The sequence below is a fragment of the Cherax quadricarinatus genome, chromosome 36 (genome assembly GCF_038502225.1).
Source record: "Cherax quadricarinatus isolate ZL_2023a chromosome 36, ASM3850222v1, whole genome shotgun sequence".
NCBI lineage: Eukaryota > Metazoa > Arthropoda > Malacostraca > Decapoda > Parastacidae > Cherax > Cherax quadricarinatus.
Genome location: NC_091327.1, coordinates 31245895 through 31265344, shown reverse-complemented (window position 1 = coordinate 31265344; position 19450 = coordinate 31245895). Strand labels below are relative to the sequence as shown.

The 19450-nt window shown below is 49.7% G+C and overlaps 1 protein-coding gene across 2 annotated transcripts in view; it reads right to left on the bottom strand.

Annotated features, from left to right (window-relative positions):
* Window positions 1-19450, bottom strand: part of LOC128691308 (inactive phospholipase C-like protein 1) — a 276887-nt gene that overhangs the window by 163044 nt on the left and 94393 nt on the right. For both annotated transcript variants that reach the window (XM_070091631.1, XM_070091630.1), the window contains exons 4-5: window positions 18641-18753; window positions 5032-5095 (exon numbers count right to left, since the gene is read on the bottom strand). In XM_070091631.1, the coding sequence (XP_069947732.1) occupies window positions 5032-5095; window positions 18641-18753 (177 nt within the window). The remainder of the gene's footprint in view (window positions 1-5031; window positions 5096-18640; window positions 18754-19450) is intronic.

Sequence of the window (19450 nt, the reverse complement as noted above, 5' to 3'; positions counted from 1 at the left end):
TATATATATATATATATATATATATATATATATATATATATATATATATATATATATATATATATATATATGCAGGACAAGCCACGGGGGTGGAAATCTTTAGTTCAAGTGCTTTCACACTTCTCAGTGCGTCATTAGAAGCTGTGTTACAAAGGAGCAACCAAAGCAAGGAGAGAGGTCTCAGAGTAGCGTAGGTGTCGCCCACCACAGTTATCCTTAGACTGGGTTAGTGGTCGGTGCGAACCCCACCCTATCATCATCTCCCTACTACCCATATGGGGTAGGAGGGTTTCTGAGATGTCAAGTATGAAATTATAAGATATAAAAATCCAGCCCTAAGCTTTTTTTAATCTTTTATAACAGGTCATGTGGTCTGAGAAAATAAGTTTCTCGTTAGATACAGTAGACGTGGATAGCCCATTAAGACTCACAAAAGCTTACAAAGAACTCAATAATGATCAGCCTTTGGATCTCTCACGAGGTGATAAATCTAAGGTGGCTGTTATTTTGGACAAAACTGAATATTTAGAGAAAATGAACCATTTATTGAGTGATAATGAAACGTATGAACCGCTCATTAAAAATCCCACTGACCAAGTCAACAGCCATTTTAGTAAACACCTTAAAACGTTAAATATCTGTCAGCTAGGTCAGCAACTCTACCATATCTATATGGGGTAATCAAGACCTATAAGCCAGGATACCCAGCTCGTCCCATTATTAGTTTAGTAGGCTCAGCAGTATATAATCTATATAAATGGTTGGTTAAACTTCTAACTCCCATGGACGCACATATTAAAAATAATGTTAACCTCACTGAGAGGCTCCTGAAATTAAATGTCCCTCATGACTTTTCTTTAGTGAGCTTTGATGTCACAGCTCTGTTCACCAAAGTCCCTGCCCCTGACTTGCTTTCGTACCTCGAAGAGGAACTAGAAAACTTCTCCATGCCCTTCCCCATGAAAACAATAATTGAATTGGTAAAACTTTGTGTTACTGATTGCAAATTCGTGTTTGAAGGGAAATTCTATGCTCAAGAACAAGGTATGGCAATGGGAAATCCCTTTAGCCCCTTACTCAGCAACCTATATATGGAATTCTATGAGACCAGACATCTTCAAGACATTCTCCCAGATAAAGCTAGTTGGTTCAGATACGTAGATGATGTTCTTTGCCTGTGGCCTAATGATCACAGCATTGATGAGTTTCTTCCCAGACTCAGTGGCTTAGTACCTTCCATTAAGTTCACCACAGAACATGAAATAAATAACACTTTGCCGTTCCTATATGTTTTAATCCATCGTGTCGATAGAAAATTGAAATTCACAGTTTACAGGAAGTCCACCAATGTGTCGTCATACATTCACTACCATTCCAACCACGAAACCAGGGTAAAAAGGAGTGTGTTCCTCAAAATGTTCTTGAGAACCTTGCGCATCTGCAGTCCAGAGTACCTAGAGGACGAAATCAGCAAGATATTCAACATAGCCACAAAACTAAGATATCCTAAGGGTTTTGTCGAGGAGACACTAATGTCACCAAGAAAGGCTTTCTACAGGACTGAACCTAAAGAAGTGATGGCCAGGAAAAATGTACTAGTTTTACCATACAATGAGAATCTGGCTTGCCTCCGTGAGGCATTAAAAAAGATCAATATAAACCTTGCTTTCAAAAACACGGGAACAGTGAAACAAAGGCTGATTAAAAACACACCCTCCAACAAAGTTGGTGGAGTTTACAAGGTCCCATGTACTCAATGTCCTCTCCCATATATAGGTCAAACAGGTAAATTCCTGGAAACCAGAATTGCCCAGCATAAATGCTCAGTCAGGACAGGACAGGAGTCGAACGCCATCTTTAACCACGTTAGTGCATGTAATCACCCACCGGGGTGGGATGCTGCCTAGATTACAGTACCAAACAGTTCTGTCACGGAAAGAAACAATTGAATCTTCCCTCTTGAAACATGAAAGGAATACAGTATACAACTCAAATTATGGGTTATACAAGCTCGATAATTATTTGGCAGAGTCCACTGTATACAATCTTAAACAACAATGCTATAAAAAATCACAGGATTGTTCATTATTCCAGGTGGGTTGATGGATTAGTGACGCCCGACCAGTGTCTACGTACCAAAACTTCACACCACGTCAGCTGTGATGGTTATATAACGCGTGTAGCTGTTAATGTACCATAGAGTGACAAGCACACAAGATAAAGTAAGGAGAGGTTAAAGGGTATTAGTAGAATTTAGATCATAGAAATATTATCTGATAGGCATAGAAGTCCCCATGTATGGCATATTAACAGCCACTGAGAAAATTGTAGACAATATTTCGGAAGAGATACTTCTGAGTACATCAAATCAAATCAAATCAAATCAAGTTTATTCTCTATAAGAGTTACAATGTGTGGTTTACAGGATTTGGATATTGTGTGGTTTACATGTTATAAAACACTAATTACAGAGGGGGCCACTAGGACACCTAGCATGGCTAGGCATTTCCGGCAGACTTAGATTAGTTCTTAACATTAAATCCTTACAGATTATGGTATTAAGGCTAGGTGACTACATTATAATTTGTGAGTTTAGCAATGTGAATGCTTTTGTTTTAGCACAATACAAAGTGTCTATATTGGAGTATCATAGGCAAACTTATGACTAGTTAGGATTCATTATTTTAAGATTAAGATTAGTATTTCTGTGTTTATAGTCAGTGGGTGAGTGAAATTGTGAACCACCAGGTGGTTATCATGTAGTTAGTTGTCGGGGGAGTATCAGGGAGATAAGATGTTTTCTAACTGTAGTTTTGAAAGTGATGAGTGTGTCTGCAGTTCTAGAGTTTTCAGGTAGGGTGTTCCAGATTTTAGGTACTTTGAAATACATTGAATTTTTGTAAAGGTTTAGTCGGACACGGGGAATGTCATAGAGGTTTGTGTCTGTTGTTATGCCTGTGGATCCTGTCACAACTATCAAGAAAGCGTTTTAGGTCAAGGTTAATACTGGAATTTAAGGTCCTGTAGATATAGATTGCACAGTAGTAAGTGTGGATGTTCTGAACAGGGAGTAAGTTAAGATCTATGAAGAGTGTGGGGGGGTGTCGCCAGGGATGGGATTTAGTGATTATTCTTATTGCGGCTTTTTGTTGGGTTATTATTGGCTTTAGGTGTGTTGCTGCAGTTGAACCACAAGCACAGATAGCATAGATGAGGTATGGATATATAAGTGAATGGTATTGTGTGAAAAGGGCAGTTTGCGGCACGTAGTATCGTATCTTGGAGAGGATCCCCACCATTTTGGATACTTTTTTTGTTATGTGTTGGATATGGGTGCTGAAATTTAGGTTGTTGTCGAGCTATTGGCCAAGGAATTTGCCCTCATTATGTCTGGCAATTAGAGTGTTGTCGATCTTAATGTTAAGTTGCGCAACACCTGCTCTGCTACCAAACATAATATAGTAGGTTTTGTCAGTGTTAAGTGTAAGTTTATTGGCTGTCATTCAAGTCGATATTTTGAGCAGCTCCTCGTTAACAATGGTGTTGAGGGTGGCAAGATTAGGGTGGGAGATGACATAAGTCGTGTCGTCAGCAAAGAGAATGGGTTTCAGGTGTTGGGATATGTTTGGAAGATCATTGATGTAAATGAGGAAGAGCAGGGTTCCAAGGACACTTCCCTGCGGAACTCAAGTATCAAGTGGCCGTATTGATGAGGCTGTCTTTAATAGTGACATATTGATACCTATTAGAATGGTAGGATTTAAAATATGCAAGCGCATCGGTAGAACATTCGAGTACATCAGAGCAGGAAATTTAAACGGACAAAGATCACATTGTATTCCTTTCTTTAATTATTTGAAAAGGTCACTCAAAATAATAGCTATCCATGTATACAGTATCTAACGAGAAACTTATTTTCTCAAACCATATGACCTGTTATAAACGATTAGAAAAAGCTTAGGGTTGGCTTTTTATATCTTATAATTTCATACTTGACATCTCAGAAACCCTCCAACCCCGTATGAGGAGTCGGGGATGATGGTAGGGTGGGGTTGGCACCGACCGCTAACCCAGTCTAAGGGTAACTGTGGACGGAGACACCTACGCTACTCTGAGACTTCTCTCCCTGCTTTGGTTGCACACTTTCAACAATGCACAGCTCCTGATGACGCACAGGGAAGTGTGAAAATAATTGAGCTAAAGATTTCCACCCCCAGTGGCTTGTCCTGCATAGTTAAGATCGCCCGACTGCGATTGTTTGCATATATATATATATATATAAATATATATATATATATATATATATATATATATATATATATATATATATATATATATATATATATATATATATATATATATATATATATATATATATGTCGTGCCGAATAGGCAGAATTTGCGATCTTGCCTTAAATAGCAACGCTCATCTTGCCATACAGAACAAGCGAAAATTTGTGTATGCAATAATTCCGCCAAAACCTTTCTGAACCTAACGAAAACAATATATTTCACTGTGTTTGTTTAGTATTAAATTACTGTAAACAAATCTAAAATATATTTAGTTGGGTTAGGCTAAAATAAATTGATCTTGTTATAATAAGGTTAGGTAAGTTTTCTAAGATTCTTTTGGTGCAAAATTAAAATTTTTTACATTAACGTTAATGAAAAAAATATATCTTTAAACGTATAAGAGAAAATTTTAGAAATGACTTAATTTTAAATGAGTTCTTGCTAATTGACCAGTTTTACATATTCGGCACGACATATATATATATATATATATATATATATATATATATATATATATATATATAAATATATATATATATACAAATATATATATATATATATATATATATATATATATATATATATATAAATATATATATATATATATATATATATATATATATATATATATATATATATATATATATATATATATATATATATTTACAAAAGCCTGGTTCTACATATGGCGTCTTTGTCTACTTTAATTAGATCTAGAGATAGAGAGATTTCACTTACGCCTTGCTCTCCTTCCAAGAATAAATGGAAGTCTTCTAGCGTTAAGTAATCCTTATTTGCGTATCTGAAATTAAGAGAAAGATAAAATAATATACTCAGTAACCAGTATTATAGAATGATGCGCACCTGTATTTTGACTTTCCAGAAGCTGAACTAGTGTTAAGAGATGACTGGGTGTGTTGGACCTGCCTAGCATGGCTGTGTGTGTTGGACCTGCCTACCAGGGCTGTGTCTGTTGGACCTGCCTAGCATGGCTGTGTGTGTTGGACCTGCCTAGCATGGCTGTGTGTGTTGTACGTTCCTACCATGACTGGGTGTGTTGGACCTGCCTAGTATAGCTGTGTGTGTTGGACCTGCCTAGCATGGCTGTGTGTGATGGACCTGCCTAGCATGGTTGTGTGTGTTGGACCTGCCTAGCATGGCTTTGTGTGTTGAACCTGCCTAGCATGGCTGTATGTGTAGGACCTGCCTAGCATGGTTGTGTGTGTTAGACCTGCCTAGCATAGCTATGTGTGTTGGACCTGCCTAGCATGGCTGTGTGTGTTGGACCTGCCTAGCATGGCTGTGTGTGTTGGACTTGCCTAGCATGGCTGGGTGTGTTGGACCTGCCTAGCATGGCTGCGTGTGTTGAACCTGCCTAGCATGGCTGTGTGTGTTGAACCTGCCTAGCATGGCTGTGTGTGTTGGATCTGCCTAGAATGGTTGAGTGTGTTGGACCTGCCTAGCATGGCTGTGTGTGTTGGACCTGCCTAGCATGGCAGAGTGTGTTGGACCTGCCTAACATGGCTGTGTGTGTTGGACCTGTCTAACATGGCTGTGTGTGTTGAACCTGCCTAGCATGGCTGTGTGTGTTGGACCTGCCTAGCATGGCTGTGTGTGTTGGACCTGCCTAGCATAGCTATGTGTGTTGGACCTGCCTAGCACTGCTGTGTGTGTTGGACCTGCCTAGCATGGCTGTGTGTGCTGGACCTGCTTAGCATGTTTGTGTGTGTTAGACCTGCCTAGCATGGCTGTGTGTGTTGGACCTGCCTAGCATGGCTGTGTGTGTTGAACCTGCCTAGCATGGCTGTATGTGTTGGACCTGCCTAGCATGGTTGTGTGTGTTGGACCTGCCTAGCATAGCTGTGTGTGTTGGACCTGCCTAGCATGGTTGTGTGTGTTGGACCTGCCTAGCATGGCTGTGTGTGTTGGCCTTGCCTAGCATGGCTGGTGATGGACCTGTCTATCATACCTGTGTGTGTTGGACCTGCCTAGCATGGCTGTGTGTGTTGGACCTGCCTAGTATGGCTGTGTGTGTTGGACCTGCCTAGCATAGTTGTATGTGTTGCATCTGCCTAGCATGGCTGTGTGTGTTGGACCTGCCTAGCATGGCTGGTGTTGGACCTGTCTATCATAGCTGTGTGTGTTGGACCTGCCTAGCATGGCTGTGTGTTGTACCTGCCTAGCATGGCTGTGTGTGTTGGACCTACCTAGCATGGCTGTGTGTGTTGGACCTGCCTAGCATGGATGTGTGTGTTGGACCTGCCTAGCATGGCTGTGTGTGTTGGACCTGCCTAGCATGGCTGTGTGTGTTGGACCTGCCTAGCATGGCTGTGTGAGTTGGACCTGCTTAGCATGGCTGTGTGTGTTGAACCTGTCTAGCATGGAGGTGTGTGTTGGCCCTGCCTAGCTTGGCTGTGTGTGTTGAACCTGCCTAGCATGGCTGTGTTTGTTGAACCTGTCTAGCATGGCTGTGTGTGTTGGCCCTGCCTAGCATGGCTGTGTGTGTTGGACCTGCCTAGCATGGCTGTGTGTGTTGAACCTGTCTAGCATGGCTGTGTGTGTTGGCCCTGCCTAGCTTGGCTGTGTGTGTTGAACTTGCCTAGCATGGCTGTGTTTGTTGAACCTGTCTAGCATGGCTGTGTGTGTTGGCCCTGCCTAGGTTGGCTGTGTGTGTTGAACCTGCCTAGCATGGCTGTGTTTGTTGAACCTGTCTAGCATGGCTGTGTGTGTTCGCCCTGCCTAGCATGGCTGTGTGTGTTGGACCTGCCTAGCATGGCTGTGTGTGTTGAACCTGCCTAGCTTGGCTGTGTGTGTTGGACCTGCCTAGCATGGCTGTGTTTGTTGAACCTGTCTAGCATGGCTGTGTGTGTTGGCCCTGCCTAGCATGGCTGTGTGTGTTGGACCTGCCTAGCATGGCTGTGTGTGTTGAACCTGTCTAGCATGGCTGTGTGTGTTGGCCCTGCCTAGCTTGGCTGTGTGTGTTGAACTTGCCTAGCATGGCTGTGTTTGTTGAACCTGTCTAGCATGGCTGTGTGTGTTGGCCCTGCCTAGGTTGGCTGTGTGTGTTGAACCTGCCTAGCATGGCTGTGTTTGTTGAACCTGTCTAGCATGGCTGTGTGTGTTCGCCCTGCCTAGCATGGCTGTGTGTGTTGGACCTGCCTAGCATGGCTGTGTGTGTTGAACCTGCCTAGCTTGGCTGTGTGTGTTGGACCTGCCTAGCATAGCTGTGTGTGTTGGACCTGCCTAGCATGGCTGTGTGTTGTGGACCTGCCTAGCATGGCTGTGTGTGTTGAATCTGCCTAGCATGGCTGTGTGTGTTGGACCTGCCTAGCATGGCTGTGTGTTTTGGATCTGCCTAGAATGGTTGTGTGTGTTGGACCAGCCTATCATGGCTGTGTGTGTTGGACCTGTATAGCATGGCTGTGTGTGTTGGATCTGCCTAACATGGCTGTGTGTGTTGAACCTGCCTAGCATGGTTGTGTGTGTTGGACCTGCCTAGCATAGCTGTGTGTGTTGGACCTGCCTAGCATGGCTGTGTGTGGTGGACCTGCCTAGCATGGCTGTGTGTGTTGGCCCTGCCTAGCATGGCTATGTGTGTTGGACCTGCCTAGCATGGCTGTGTGTGTTGAATCTGCCTAGCATGGCTGTGTGTGTTGGACCTGCCTAGCATGGCTGTGTGTTTTGGATCTGCCTAGAATGGTTGTGTGTGTTGGACCTGCCTAGCATGGCTGTGTGTGTTGGACCTGCATAGCATGGCTGTGTGTGTTGGATCTGCCTAACATGGCTGTGTGTGTTGAACCTGCCTAGCATGGCTGTGTGTGTTGGAACTGCCTAGCATGGCTGTGTGTGTTGGACCTGCCTAGCATGGCTGTGTGTGTTGGACCTGCCTAGCATAGCTGTGTGTGTTGGACCTGCCTAGCATGGCTGTGTGTGTGTTGGACCTACCTAGCATGGCTGTATGTGTTGGACCTGCCTAGCAAGGCTGTGTGTGTTGGACCTGCCTAGCAAGGCTGTGTGTGTTGGACCTGCCTAGCATGGCTGTGTGTGTTGGACGCGCCTAACATGGCTGTGTGTGTTGAACCTGCCTGGCATGGCTGTGTGTGTTGGACCTGCCTTGCATGGCTGTGTGTGTTGGACCTGTCTAGCATAGCTGTGTGTGTTGGACCTGCCTAGCATGGCTGTGTGTGTGTTGGACCTACCTAGCATGGCTGTGTGTGTTAGGCCTGCCTAGCATGGCTGTGTGTGTTGGACCTGCCTAGCATGGCTGTGTGTGTTGGACCTGCCTGGCATGGCTGGGTGTGTTGGACCTGCCTAGCATGGCTGTGTGTGTTGGACCTGCCTAGCATGGCTGTGTGCGTTGGACCTGCCTGGCATGGCTGTGTGTTTTCGACCTGTCTAGCATGGCTGTGTGTGTTGGACCTGCCTGGCATGGCTGTGTGTGTTGGACCTGCCTAGCATGGCTGTGTGTGTTGGACCTGCCTAGCATGGCTGTGTGTTGGACCTGCCTGGCATGGCTGGGTGTGTTGGACCTGCCTAGCATGGTTGTGTATTGGATTGCCTAGCATGGCTGTGTGTGTTGGACCTGCCTAGCATGGCTGTGTGTGTTGGACCTGCCTAGCATGGCTGTGTGTGTTGGACCTGCCTGGCATGGCTGTGTGTGTTGGACCTGCCTAGCATGGCTGTGTGTGTTGGACCTGCCTAGCGTGGCTGTGTGCGTTGGACCTGCCTAGCATGGCTGGGTGAGGTGGACCTGCCTAGCATGGCTGGGTGTGTTGGACCTGCTTAGCATGGCTGTTTGTGTTGGACCTGTGTAGAATGGCTGTGTGTGTTGGACCTGCCTAGCATGGCAGTGTGTGTTGGACCTGCCTAGCATGGCTGGGTGTGTTGGGCCTGCCTAGCATGGCTGGGTGTGTTGGACCAGCCTAGCATGGCTGTGTGTTGGACCTGCCTAGCATGGCTGTGTGTGTTGGACCTGCCTAGCATGGCTGTGTGTGTGTTGGACCTACCTAGCATGGCTGTGTGTGTTGGACCTGCCTAGCATGGCTGAGTGTGTTTAACCTGCCTGGCATGGCTGGGTGTGTTGGACCTGCCTAGCATGGCTGTGTGTGTTAGACCTGCCTAGCATGGCTGTGTGTGTTGGACCTGCCTAGAATGGCTGTGTGTGTTGGACCTGCCTTGCATGGCTGTGTGTGTTGGACCTGCCTAGCATGGCTGTGTGTGTTGGACCTGCCTGGCATGGCTGTGTGTGTTGGACCTGCCTGGCATGGCTGTGTGTGTTGGACCTGCCTAGCATGGCTGTGTGTGTTGGACCTGCCTGGCATGGCTGTGTGTGTTGGACCTGCCTAGCATGGCTGTGTGTGTTGGACCTGTCTAGCGTGGCTGTGTGCGTTGGACCTGCCAAGCATGGCTGGGTGTGGTGGCCCTGCCTAGCATGGCTGGGTGTGTTGGACCTGCTTAGCATGGCTGTTTGTGTTGGACCTGTGTAGAATGGCTGTGTGTGTTGGACCTGCCTAGCATGGCTGTGTGTGTTGGACCTGCCTAGCATGGCTGGGTGTGTTGGACCTGCCTAGCATGGCTGGGTGTGTTGGACCAGCCTAGCATGGCTGTGTGTGTTGGACCTGCCTAGCATGGCTGTGTGTGTTGGACCTGCCTAGCATGGCTGTGTGTGTGTTGGACCTACCTAGCATGGCTGTGTGTGTTAGACCTGTCTAGTATGGCTGTGTGTGTTGGACCTGCCTAGCATGGCTGTGTGTGTTTAACCTGCCTGTCATGGCTGGGTGTGTTGGACCTGCCTAGCATGGCTGTGTGAGTTGGACCTGCTTAGCATGGCTGTGTGTGTTGAACTTGTCTAGCATGGAGGTGTGTGTTGGCCCTGCCTAGCTTGGCTGTGTGTGTTGAACCTGCCTAGCATGGCTGTGTTTGTTGAACCTGTCTAGCATGGCTGTGTGTGTTGGCCCTGCCTAGCATGGCTGTGTGTGTTGGACCTGCCTAGCATGGCTGTGTGTGTTGAACCTGTCTAGCATGGCTGTGTGTGTTGGCCCTGCCTAGCTTGGCTGTGTGTGTTGAACTTGCCTAGCATGGCTGTGTTTGTTGAACCTGTCTAGCATGGCTGTGTGTGTTGGCCCTGCCTAGGTTGGCTGTGTGTGTTGAACCTGCCTAGCATGGCTGTGTTTGTTGAACCTGTCTAGCATGGCTGTGTGTGTTCGCCCTGCCTAGCATGGCTGTGTGTGTTGGACCTGCCTAGCATGGCTGTGTGTGTTGAACCTGCCTAGCTTGGCTGTGTGTGTTGGACCTGCCTAGCATGGCTGTGTTTGTTGAACCTGTCTAGCATGGCTGTGTGTGTTGGCCCTGCCTAGCATGGCTGTGTGTGTTGGACCTGCCTAGCATGGCTGTGTGTGTTGAACCTGTCTAGCATGGCTGTGTGTGTTGGCCCTGCCTAGCTTGGCTGTGTGTGTTGAACTTGCCTAGCATGGCTGTGTTTGTTGAACCTGTCTAGCATGGCTGTGTGTGTTGGCCCTGCCTAGGTTGGCTGTGTGTGTTGAACCTGCCTAGCATGGCTGTGTTTGTTGAACCTGTCTAGCATGGCTGTGTGTGTTCGCCCTGCCTAGCATGGCTGTGTGTGTTGGACCTGCCTAGCATGGCTGTGTGTGTTGAACCTGCCTAGCTTGGCTGTGTGTGTTGGACCTGCCTAGCATAGCTGTGTGTGTTGGACCTGCCTTGCATGGCTGTGTGTTGTGGACCTGCCTAGCATGGCTGAGTGTGTTGGCCCTGCCTAGCATGGCTATGTGTGTTGGACCTGCCTAGCATGGCTGTGTGTGTTGAATCTGCCTAGCATGGCTGTGTGTGTTGGACCTGCCTAGCATGGCTGTGTGTTTTGGATCTGCCTAGAATGGTTGTGTGTGTTGGACCAGCCTATCATGGCTGTGTGTGTTGGACCTGCATAGCATGGCTGTGTGTGTTGGATCTGCCTAACATGGCTGTGTGTGTTGAACCTGCCTAGCATGGTTGTGTGTGTTGGACCTGCCTAGCATAGCTGTGTGTGTTGGACCTGCCTAGCATGGCTGTGTGTGGTGGACCTGCCTAGCATGGCTGTGTGTGTTGGCCCTGCCTAGCATGGCTATGTGTGTTGGACCTGCCTAGCATGGCTGTGTGTGTTGAATCTGCCTAGCATGGCTGTGTGTGTTGGACCTGCCTAGCATGGCTGTGTGTTTTGGATCTGCCTAGAATGGTTGTGTGTGTTGGACCTGCCTAGCATGGCTGTGTGTGTTGGACCTGCATTGCATGGCTGTGTGTGTTGGATCTGCCTAACATGGCTGTGTGTGTTGAACCTGCCTAGCATGGCTGTGTGTGTTGGACCTGCCTAGCATGGCTGTGTGTGTTGAACCTGCCTAGCATGGCTGTATGTGTTGGACCTGCCTAGCAAGGCTGTGTGTGTTGGACCTGCCTAGCAAGGCTGTGTGTGTTGGACCTGCCTAGCATGGCTGTGTGTGTTGGACGTGCCTAACATGGCTGTGTGTGTTGAACCTGCCTAGCATGGCTGTGTGTGTTGGACCTGCCTTGCATGGCTGTGTGTGTTGGACCTGTCTAGCATAGCTGTGTGTGTTGGACCTGCCTAGCATGGCTGTGTGTGTGTTGGACCTACCTAGCATGGCTGTGTGTGTTAGGCCTGCCTAGCATGGCTGTGTGTGTTGGACCTGCCTAGCATGGCTGTGTGTGTTGGACCTGCCTGGCATGGCTGGGTGTGTTGGACCTGCCTAGCATGGCTGTGTGTGTTGGACCTGCCTAGCATGGCTGTGTGCGTTGGACCTGCCTGGCATGGCTGTGTGTGTTCGACCTGTCTAGCATGGCTGTGTGTGTTGGACCTGCCTGGCATGGCTGTGTGTGTTGGACCTGCCTAGCATGGCTGTGTGTGTTGGACCTGCCTAGCATGGCTGTGTGTTGGACCTGCCTGGCATGGCTGGGTGTGTTGGACCTGCCTAGCATGGTTGTGTGTTGGATTGCCTAGCATGGCTGTGTGTGTTGGACCTGCCTAGCATGGCTGTGTGTGTTGGACCTGCCTAGCATGGCTGTGTGTGTTGGACCTGCCTGGCATGGCTGTGTGTGTTGGACCTGCCTAGCATGGCTGTGTGTGTTGGACCTGCCTAGCGTGGCTGTGTGCGTTGGACCTGCCTAGCATGGCTGGGTGTGGTGGACCTGCCTAGCATGGCTGGGTGTGTTGGACCTGCTTAGCATGGCTGTTTGTGTTGGACCTGTGTAGAATGGCTGTGTGTGTTGGACCTGCCTAGCATGGCAGTGTGTGTTGGACCTGCCTAGCATGGCTGGGTGTGTTGGACCTGCCTAGCATGGCTGGGTGTGTTGGACCAGCCTAGCATGGCTGTGTGTTGGACCTGCCTAGCATGGCTGTGTGTGTTGGACCTGCCTAGCATGGCTGTGTGTGTGTTGGACCTACCTAGCATGGCTGTGTGTGTTAGACCTGTCTAGTATGGCTGTGTGTGTTGGACCTGCCTAGCATGGCTGAGTGTGTTTAACCTGCCTGGCATGGCTGGGTGTGTTGGACCTGCCTAGCATGGCTGTGTGTGTTAGACCTGCCTAGCATGGCTGTGTGTGTTGGACCTGCCTAGAATGGCTGTGTGTGTTGGACCTGCCTTGCATGGCTGTGTGTGTTGGACCTGCCTAGCATGGCTGTGTGTGTTGGACCTGCCTGGCATGGCTGTGTGTGTTGGACCTGCCTAGCATGGCTGTGTGTGTTGGACCTGCCTGGCATGGCTGTGTGTGTTGGGCCTTCCTAGCATGGCTGTGTGTGTTGGACCTGCCTAGCATGGCTGTGTGTGTTGGACCTGCCTAGCATGGCTGTGTGTGTTGGACCTGCCTAGCATGGCTGTGTGTGTTGGACCTGCCTGGCTTGGCTGGGTGTGTTGGAACTGCCTTGCATGGTTGTGTGTTGGACCTGCCTAGCATGGTTGTGTGTGTTGGACCTGCCTAGCATGGCTGTGTGTGTTGGACCTGCCTAGCATGGCTGTGTGTGTTGGACCTGCCTGGCATGGCTGTGTGTGTTGGACCTGCCTAGCATGGCTGTGTGTGTTGGACCTGCCTGGCATGGCTGTGTGTGTTGGACCTGCCTAGCATGGCTGTGTGTGTTGGACCTGCCTAGCGTGGCTGTGTGCGTTGGACCTGCCAAGCATGGCTGGGTGTGGTGGACCTGCCTAGCATGGCTGGGTGTGTTGGACCTGCTTAGCATGGCTGTTTGTGTTGGACCTGTGTAGAATGGCTGTGTGTGTTGGACCTGCCTAGCATGGCTGTGTGTGTTGGACCTGCCTAGCATGGCTGGGTGTGTTGGACCTGCCTAGCATGGCTGGGTGTGTTGGACCAGCCTAGCATGGCTGTGTGTGTTGGACCTGCCTAGCATGGCTGTGTGTTGGACCTGCCTAGCATGGCTGTGTGTGTGTTGGACCTACCTAGCATGGCTGTGTGTGTTAGACCTGTCTAGTATGGCTGTGTGTGTTGGACCTGCCTAGCATGGCTGTGTGTGTTTAACCTGCCTGGCATGGCTGGGTGTGTTGGACCTGCCTAGCATGGCTGTGTGTGTTAGACCTGCCTAGCATGGCTGTGTGTGTTGGACCTGCCTAGAATGGCTGTGTGTGTTGGACCTGCCTTGCATGGCTGTGTGTGTTGGACCTGCCTGGCATGGCTGTGTGTGTTGGACCTGCCTAGCATGGCTGTGTGTGTTGGACCTGCCTGGCATGGCTGTGTGTGTTGGACCTGCCTAGAATGGCTGTGTGTGTTGGACCTGCATGGCATGGCTGTGTGTGTTGGACCTGCCTAGCACGGCTGTGTGTGTTGGACCTGCCTAGCATGGCTGTGTGTGTTGGACCTGCCTAGCATGGCTGTGTGTGTTGGACCTGCCTAGCATGGCTGTGTGTGTTGGACCTGCCTGGCTTGGCTGGGTGTGTTGGAACTGCCTAGCATGGTTGTGTGTTAGACCTGCCTAGCATGGTTGTGTGTGTTGGACCTGCCTAGAATGGCTGTGTGTGTTGGACCTGTCTAGAATGGCTGTGTGTGTTGGACCTGCCTAGCATGGTTGTGTGTGTTGGACCTGTCTAGCATGGCTGTGTGTGTTGGACCTGCCTAGCATGGCTGTGTGTGTTGGACCTGCCTAGCATGGCTGTGTGTGTTGGCCCTGCTTAGCATGGCTGTGTGTGTTGGACCTGCCTAGCATGGCTGTGTGTGTTGGACCTGCCTAGCATGGTTGTGTGTGTTGGACCTGCCTAGCATGGCTGTGTGTGTTGGACCTGCCTAGCATGGCTGTGTGTGTTGGACCTGCCTGGCATGGCTGTGTGTGTTGGACCTGCCTAGCATGGCGGTGTGTGTTGGACCTGCCTGGCATGGCTGTGTGTGTTGGACCTGCCTGGCATGGCTGTGTGTGTTGGACCTGCCTAGCATGGCGGTGTGTGTTGGACCTGCCTGGCATGGCTGTGTTTTGGACCTGCCTAGCATGGCTGTGTGTGTTGGACCTGCCTAGCATGGCTGTGTGTGTTTAACCTGCCTGGCATGGCTGGGTGTGTTGGACCTGCCTAGCATGGCTGTGTGTGTTAGACCTGCCTAGCATGGCTGTGTGTGTTGGACCTGCCTAGAATGGCTGTGTGTGTTGGACCTGCCTAGCATGGCTGTGTGTGTTGGACCTGCCTGGCATGGCTGTGTGTGTTGGACCTGCCTAGCATGGCTGTGTGTGTTGGACCTGCCTGGCATGGCTGTGTGTGTTGGACCTGCCTAGAATGGCTGTGTGTGTTGGACCTGCCTGGCATGGCTGTGTGTGTTGGACCTGCCTAGCACGGCTGTGTGTGTTGGACCTGCCTAGCATGGCTGTGTGTGTTGGACCTGCCTAGCATGGCTGTGTGTGTTGGACCTGCCTAGCATGGCTGTGTGTGTTGTACCTGCCTGGCTTGGCTGGGTGTGTTGGAACTGCCTAGCATGGTTGTGTGTTGGACCTGCCTAGCATGGTTGTGTGTGTTGGACCTGCCTAGCATGGCTGTGTGTGTTGGACCTGTCTAGAATGGCTGTGTGTGTTGGACCTGCCTAGCATGGTTGTGTGTGTTGGACCTGTCTAGCATGGCTGTGTGTGTTGGACCTGCCTAGCATGGCTGTGTGTGTTGGACCTGCCTAGCATGGCTGTGTGTGTTGGCCCTGCCTAGCATGGCTGTGTGTGTTGGACCTGCCTAGCATGGCTGTGTGTGTTGGACCTGCCTAGCATGGCTGTGTGTGTTGGACCTGCCTAGCATGGCTGTGTGTGTTGGACCTGCCTGGCATGGCTGTGTGTGTTGGACCTGCCTAGCATGGCGGTGTGTGTTGGACCTGCCTGGCATGGCTGTGTGTGTTGGACCTGCCTGGCATGGCTGTGTGTGTTGGACCTGCCTAGCATGGCGGTGTGTGTTGGACCTGCCTGGCATGGCTGTGTTTTGGACCTGCCTAGCATGGCTGTGTGTGTTGGACCTGCCTAGCATGGCTGTGTGTGTTGGACCTGCCTGGCATGGCTGTGTGTGTTGGACCTGCCTAGCATGGCTGTGTGTGTTGGACCTGCCTAGCATGGCTGTGTGTGTTGGACCTGCCTAGCATGGCTGTGTGTGTTGGACCTGCCTAGCATGGCTGTGTGTGTTGGACCTGCCTAGCATGGTTGTGTGTGTTGGACCTGCCTAGCATGGCTGTGTGTGTTGGACCTGCCTAGCATGGCTGTGTGTGTTGGACCTGCCTAGCATGGCTGTGTGTGTTGGACCTGCCTAGCATGGCTGTGTGTGTTGGACCTGCCTGGCATGGCTGTGTGTGTTGGACCTGCCTAGCATGGCTTTGTGTGTTGGACCTGCCTAGCATGGCTGTGTGTGTTGGACCTGCCTAGCATGGCTGTGTGTGTTGGACCTGCCTCGCATGGCTGTGTGTATTGGACCTGCCTAGCATGGCTGTGTGTGTTGGACCTGCCTAGCATGGCTGTGTGTGTTGGACCTGCCTGGCATGGCTGTGTGTGTTGGACCTGCCTGGCATGGCTGTGTGTGTTGGACCTGCCTAGCATGGCTGTGTGTGTTGGACCTGCCTGGCATGGCTGTGTGTGTTGGACCTGCCTAGCATGGCTGTGTGTGTTGGACCTGCCTGGCATGGCTGTGTGTGTTGGACCTGCCTAGCATGGCTGTGTGTGTTGGACCTGCCTAGCATGGCTGTGTGTGTTGGACCTGCCTGGCATGGCTGTGTGTGTTGGACCTGCCTAGCATGGTTGTGTGTGTTGGACCTGCCTAGCATGGTTGTGTGTGTTGGACCTGCCTGGCATGGCTGTGTGTGTTGGACCTGCCTAGCATGGCTGTGTGTGTTGGACCTGCCTAGCATGGTTGTGTGTGTTGGACCTGCCTGGCATGGCTGTGTGTGTTGGACCTGCCTAGCATGGTTGTGTGTGTTGGACCTGCCTGGCATGGCTGTGTGTGTTGGACCTGCCTGGCATGGCTGTGTGTGTTAGACCTGCCTAGCATGGTTGTGTGTGTTGGACCTGCCTGGCATGGCTGTGTGTGTTGGACCTGCCTAGCATGGCTGTGTGTGTTGGACCTGCCTAGCATGGTTGTGTGTGTTGGACCTGCCTAGCATGGCTGTGTGTGTTGGACCTGCCTGGCATGGCTGTGTGTGTTGGACCTGCCTAGCATGGTTGTGTGTGTTGGACCTGCCTAGCATGGCTGTGTGTGTTGGACCTGCCTGGCATGGCTGTGTGTGTTGGACCTGCCTAGCATGGTTGTGTGTGTTGGACCTGCCTAGCATGGCTGTGTGTGTTGGACCTGCCTAGCATGGCTGTGTGTTGGACCTGCCTAGCATGGCTGTGTGTGTTGGACCTGCCTAGCATGGCTGTGTGTGTTGGACCTGCCTAGCATGGCTGTGTGTGTTGGACCTGCCTGGCATGGCTGTGTGTGTTGGACCTGCCTGGCATGGCTGTGTGTGTTGGACCTGCCTAGCATGGCTGTGTGTGTTGGACCTGCCTAGCATGGCTGTGTGTGTTGGACCTGCCTAGCATGGCTGTGTGTGTTGGACCTGCCTAGCATGGCTGTGTGTGTTGGACCTGCCTAGCATGGCTGTGTGTGTTGGACCTGCCTGGCATGGCTGTGTGTGTTGGATCTGCCTGGCATGGCTGTGTGTGTTGGACCTGCCTAGCATGGCTGTGTGTGTTGGACCTGCCTAGCATGGCTGTGTGTGTTGGACCTGCCTAGCATGGCTGTGTGTGTTGGACCTGCCTAGCATGGCTGTGTGTGTTGGACCTGCCTAGCATGGCTGTGTGTGTTGGACCTGCCTGGCATGGCTGTGTGTGTTGGACCTGCCTGGCATGGCTGTGTGTGTTGGACCTGCCTAGCATGGCTGTGTGTGTTTAACCTGCCTAGCATGGCTGTGTGTGTTGGACCTGACTAGCATGGCTGTGTGTGTTGGACCTGCCTAGCATGGCTGTGTGTGTTGGACCTGCCTAGCATGGCTGTGTGTGTTGGACCTGCCTAGCATGGCTGTGTGTGTTGGACCTGCCTAGCATGGCTGTGTGTGTTGGACCTGCCTAGCATGGCTGTGTGTGTTGGACCTGCCTAGCATGGCGGTGTGTGCTGGACCTGCCTAGCATGGCGGTGTGTGTTGGACCTGCCTAGCATGGCTGTGTGTGTTGGACCTGCCTAGCATGGCTGTGTGTGTTGGACCTGCCTAGCATGGCTGTGTGTGTTGGACCTGCCTAGCATGGCTGTGTGTGTTGGACCTGCCTAGCATGGCTGTGTGTGTTGGACCTGCCTAGCATGGCTGTATGTGTTGGACCTGCCTGGCATGGCTGTGTGTGTTGGACCTGCCTAGCATGGCTGTGTGTGTTGGACCTGCCTAGCATGGCGGTGTGTGTTGGACCTGCCTAGCATGGCTGTGTGTGTTGGACCTGCCTAGCATGGCTGTGTGTGTTGGACCTGCCTAGCATGGCTGAGCTACCTGCAGTGTTCTTTCATAATATTGATGTTATGGTAAGGAACTACAATTGTATTTACATGTAACCTTCATGAGTTCTCATAATCCTTTGTGTGCTCCTTCCATGGTATCAGTAGTTCATACCATTGCCGTGATGGCTGTATCTCATACCATTATGTCGTGTTCTCATGTGTCACTATTTTTAGAAGTTAAACCACTTTCAATGTAAAATTATCGGCATTTCTGTTATATCTTTCCTTATTTACATTGATATTATCAGCATTAATCAAAACCATTAAAATTGGAAATAATTTTTTACTTATAAATCTATATATGAAACCTTGTTTTTAAGTTACTTTCAAATGTGTGTGATGTGAAGGATGTGGAGGAGGCGACTCACCTTATCAAGAGGAAATATATCTCTGGTCTTGTGGCTATCTCCTTAAACATGTCTATAAACTCTTGGCTGTCTATCCTGCCCCGGCACCCGTCTGTCTTACCCATATCGAACTCCTGCGGAAAAAAGACGAAGAGGTCTGTGAAGGAAGGAGAGTTGGACAGGGAGAGAGGGAACAAACGCAGGAGGAAGAGGTGATGACATTTAGGATTTGATGATATTGGTTACGAGGATCATCTCTCGGTCCCAGCTTCATCGTTGACGGCCTGATTTGTAAATCTGCTGCTGCTCGCAGTACGCACCAAATTCGAGGTAGGTACCACAACATACTCTTTAGAGGAGCTAATAAAGTTTTCATCTTGAAATGCCTGTTGAAAATTCCCTTTAAAATTGACAAGAGGCTGTTGAAAATATGTAAACCCTTTACACTAATCTAGACAACTCTTACAGAGATCTGTTGGCAATTCCCTTTAAATTTAATAAGAGAGGATTGAATGTCTTTAACCCCTCTACAATTACCTCGATATTTCTTGGCATGCAATAAGCATGTTAAGAGATATTCTGGAATTTGGCACAGCCTGCCATGTCGCCATCTCAAGTGGAAGAAGTAATTGCAATGTGCAGATTTAGAATCAGTCCCTCCAGTATTTCCGGTGTATATTATGATACATGCTTCTCGCCTGCGCTTTAGGGAATAAAGTCTGAGTAATTCCGATACTCTTGTTTACGAGGCCCAAGAGAGAGGCAATGTGCCTCTTGGGAGGCAGGAGAGTAATTTATCGTAGAGTGCTACAGTTTAATTATTTTGTGTGA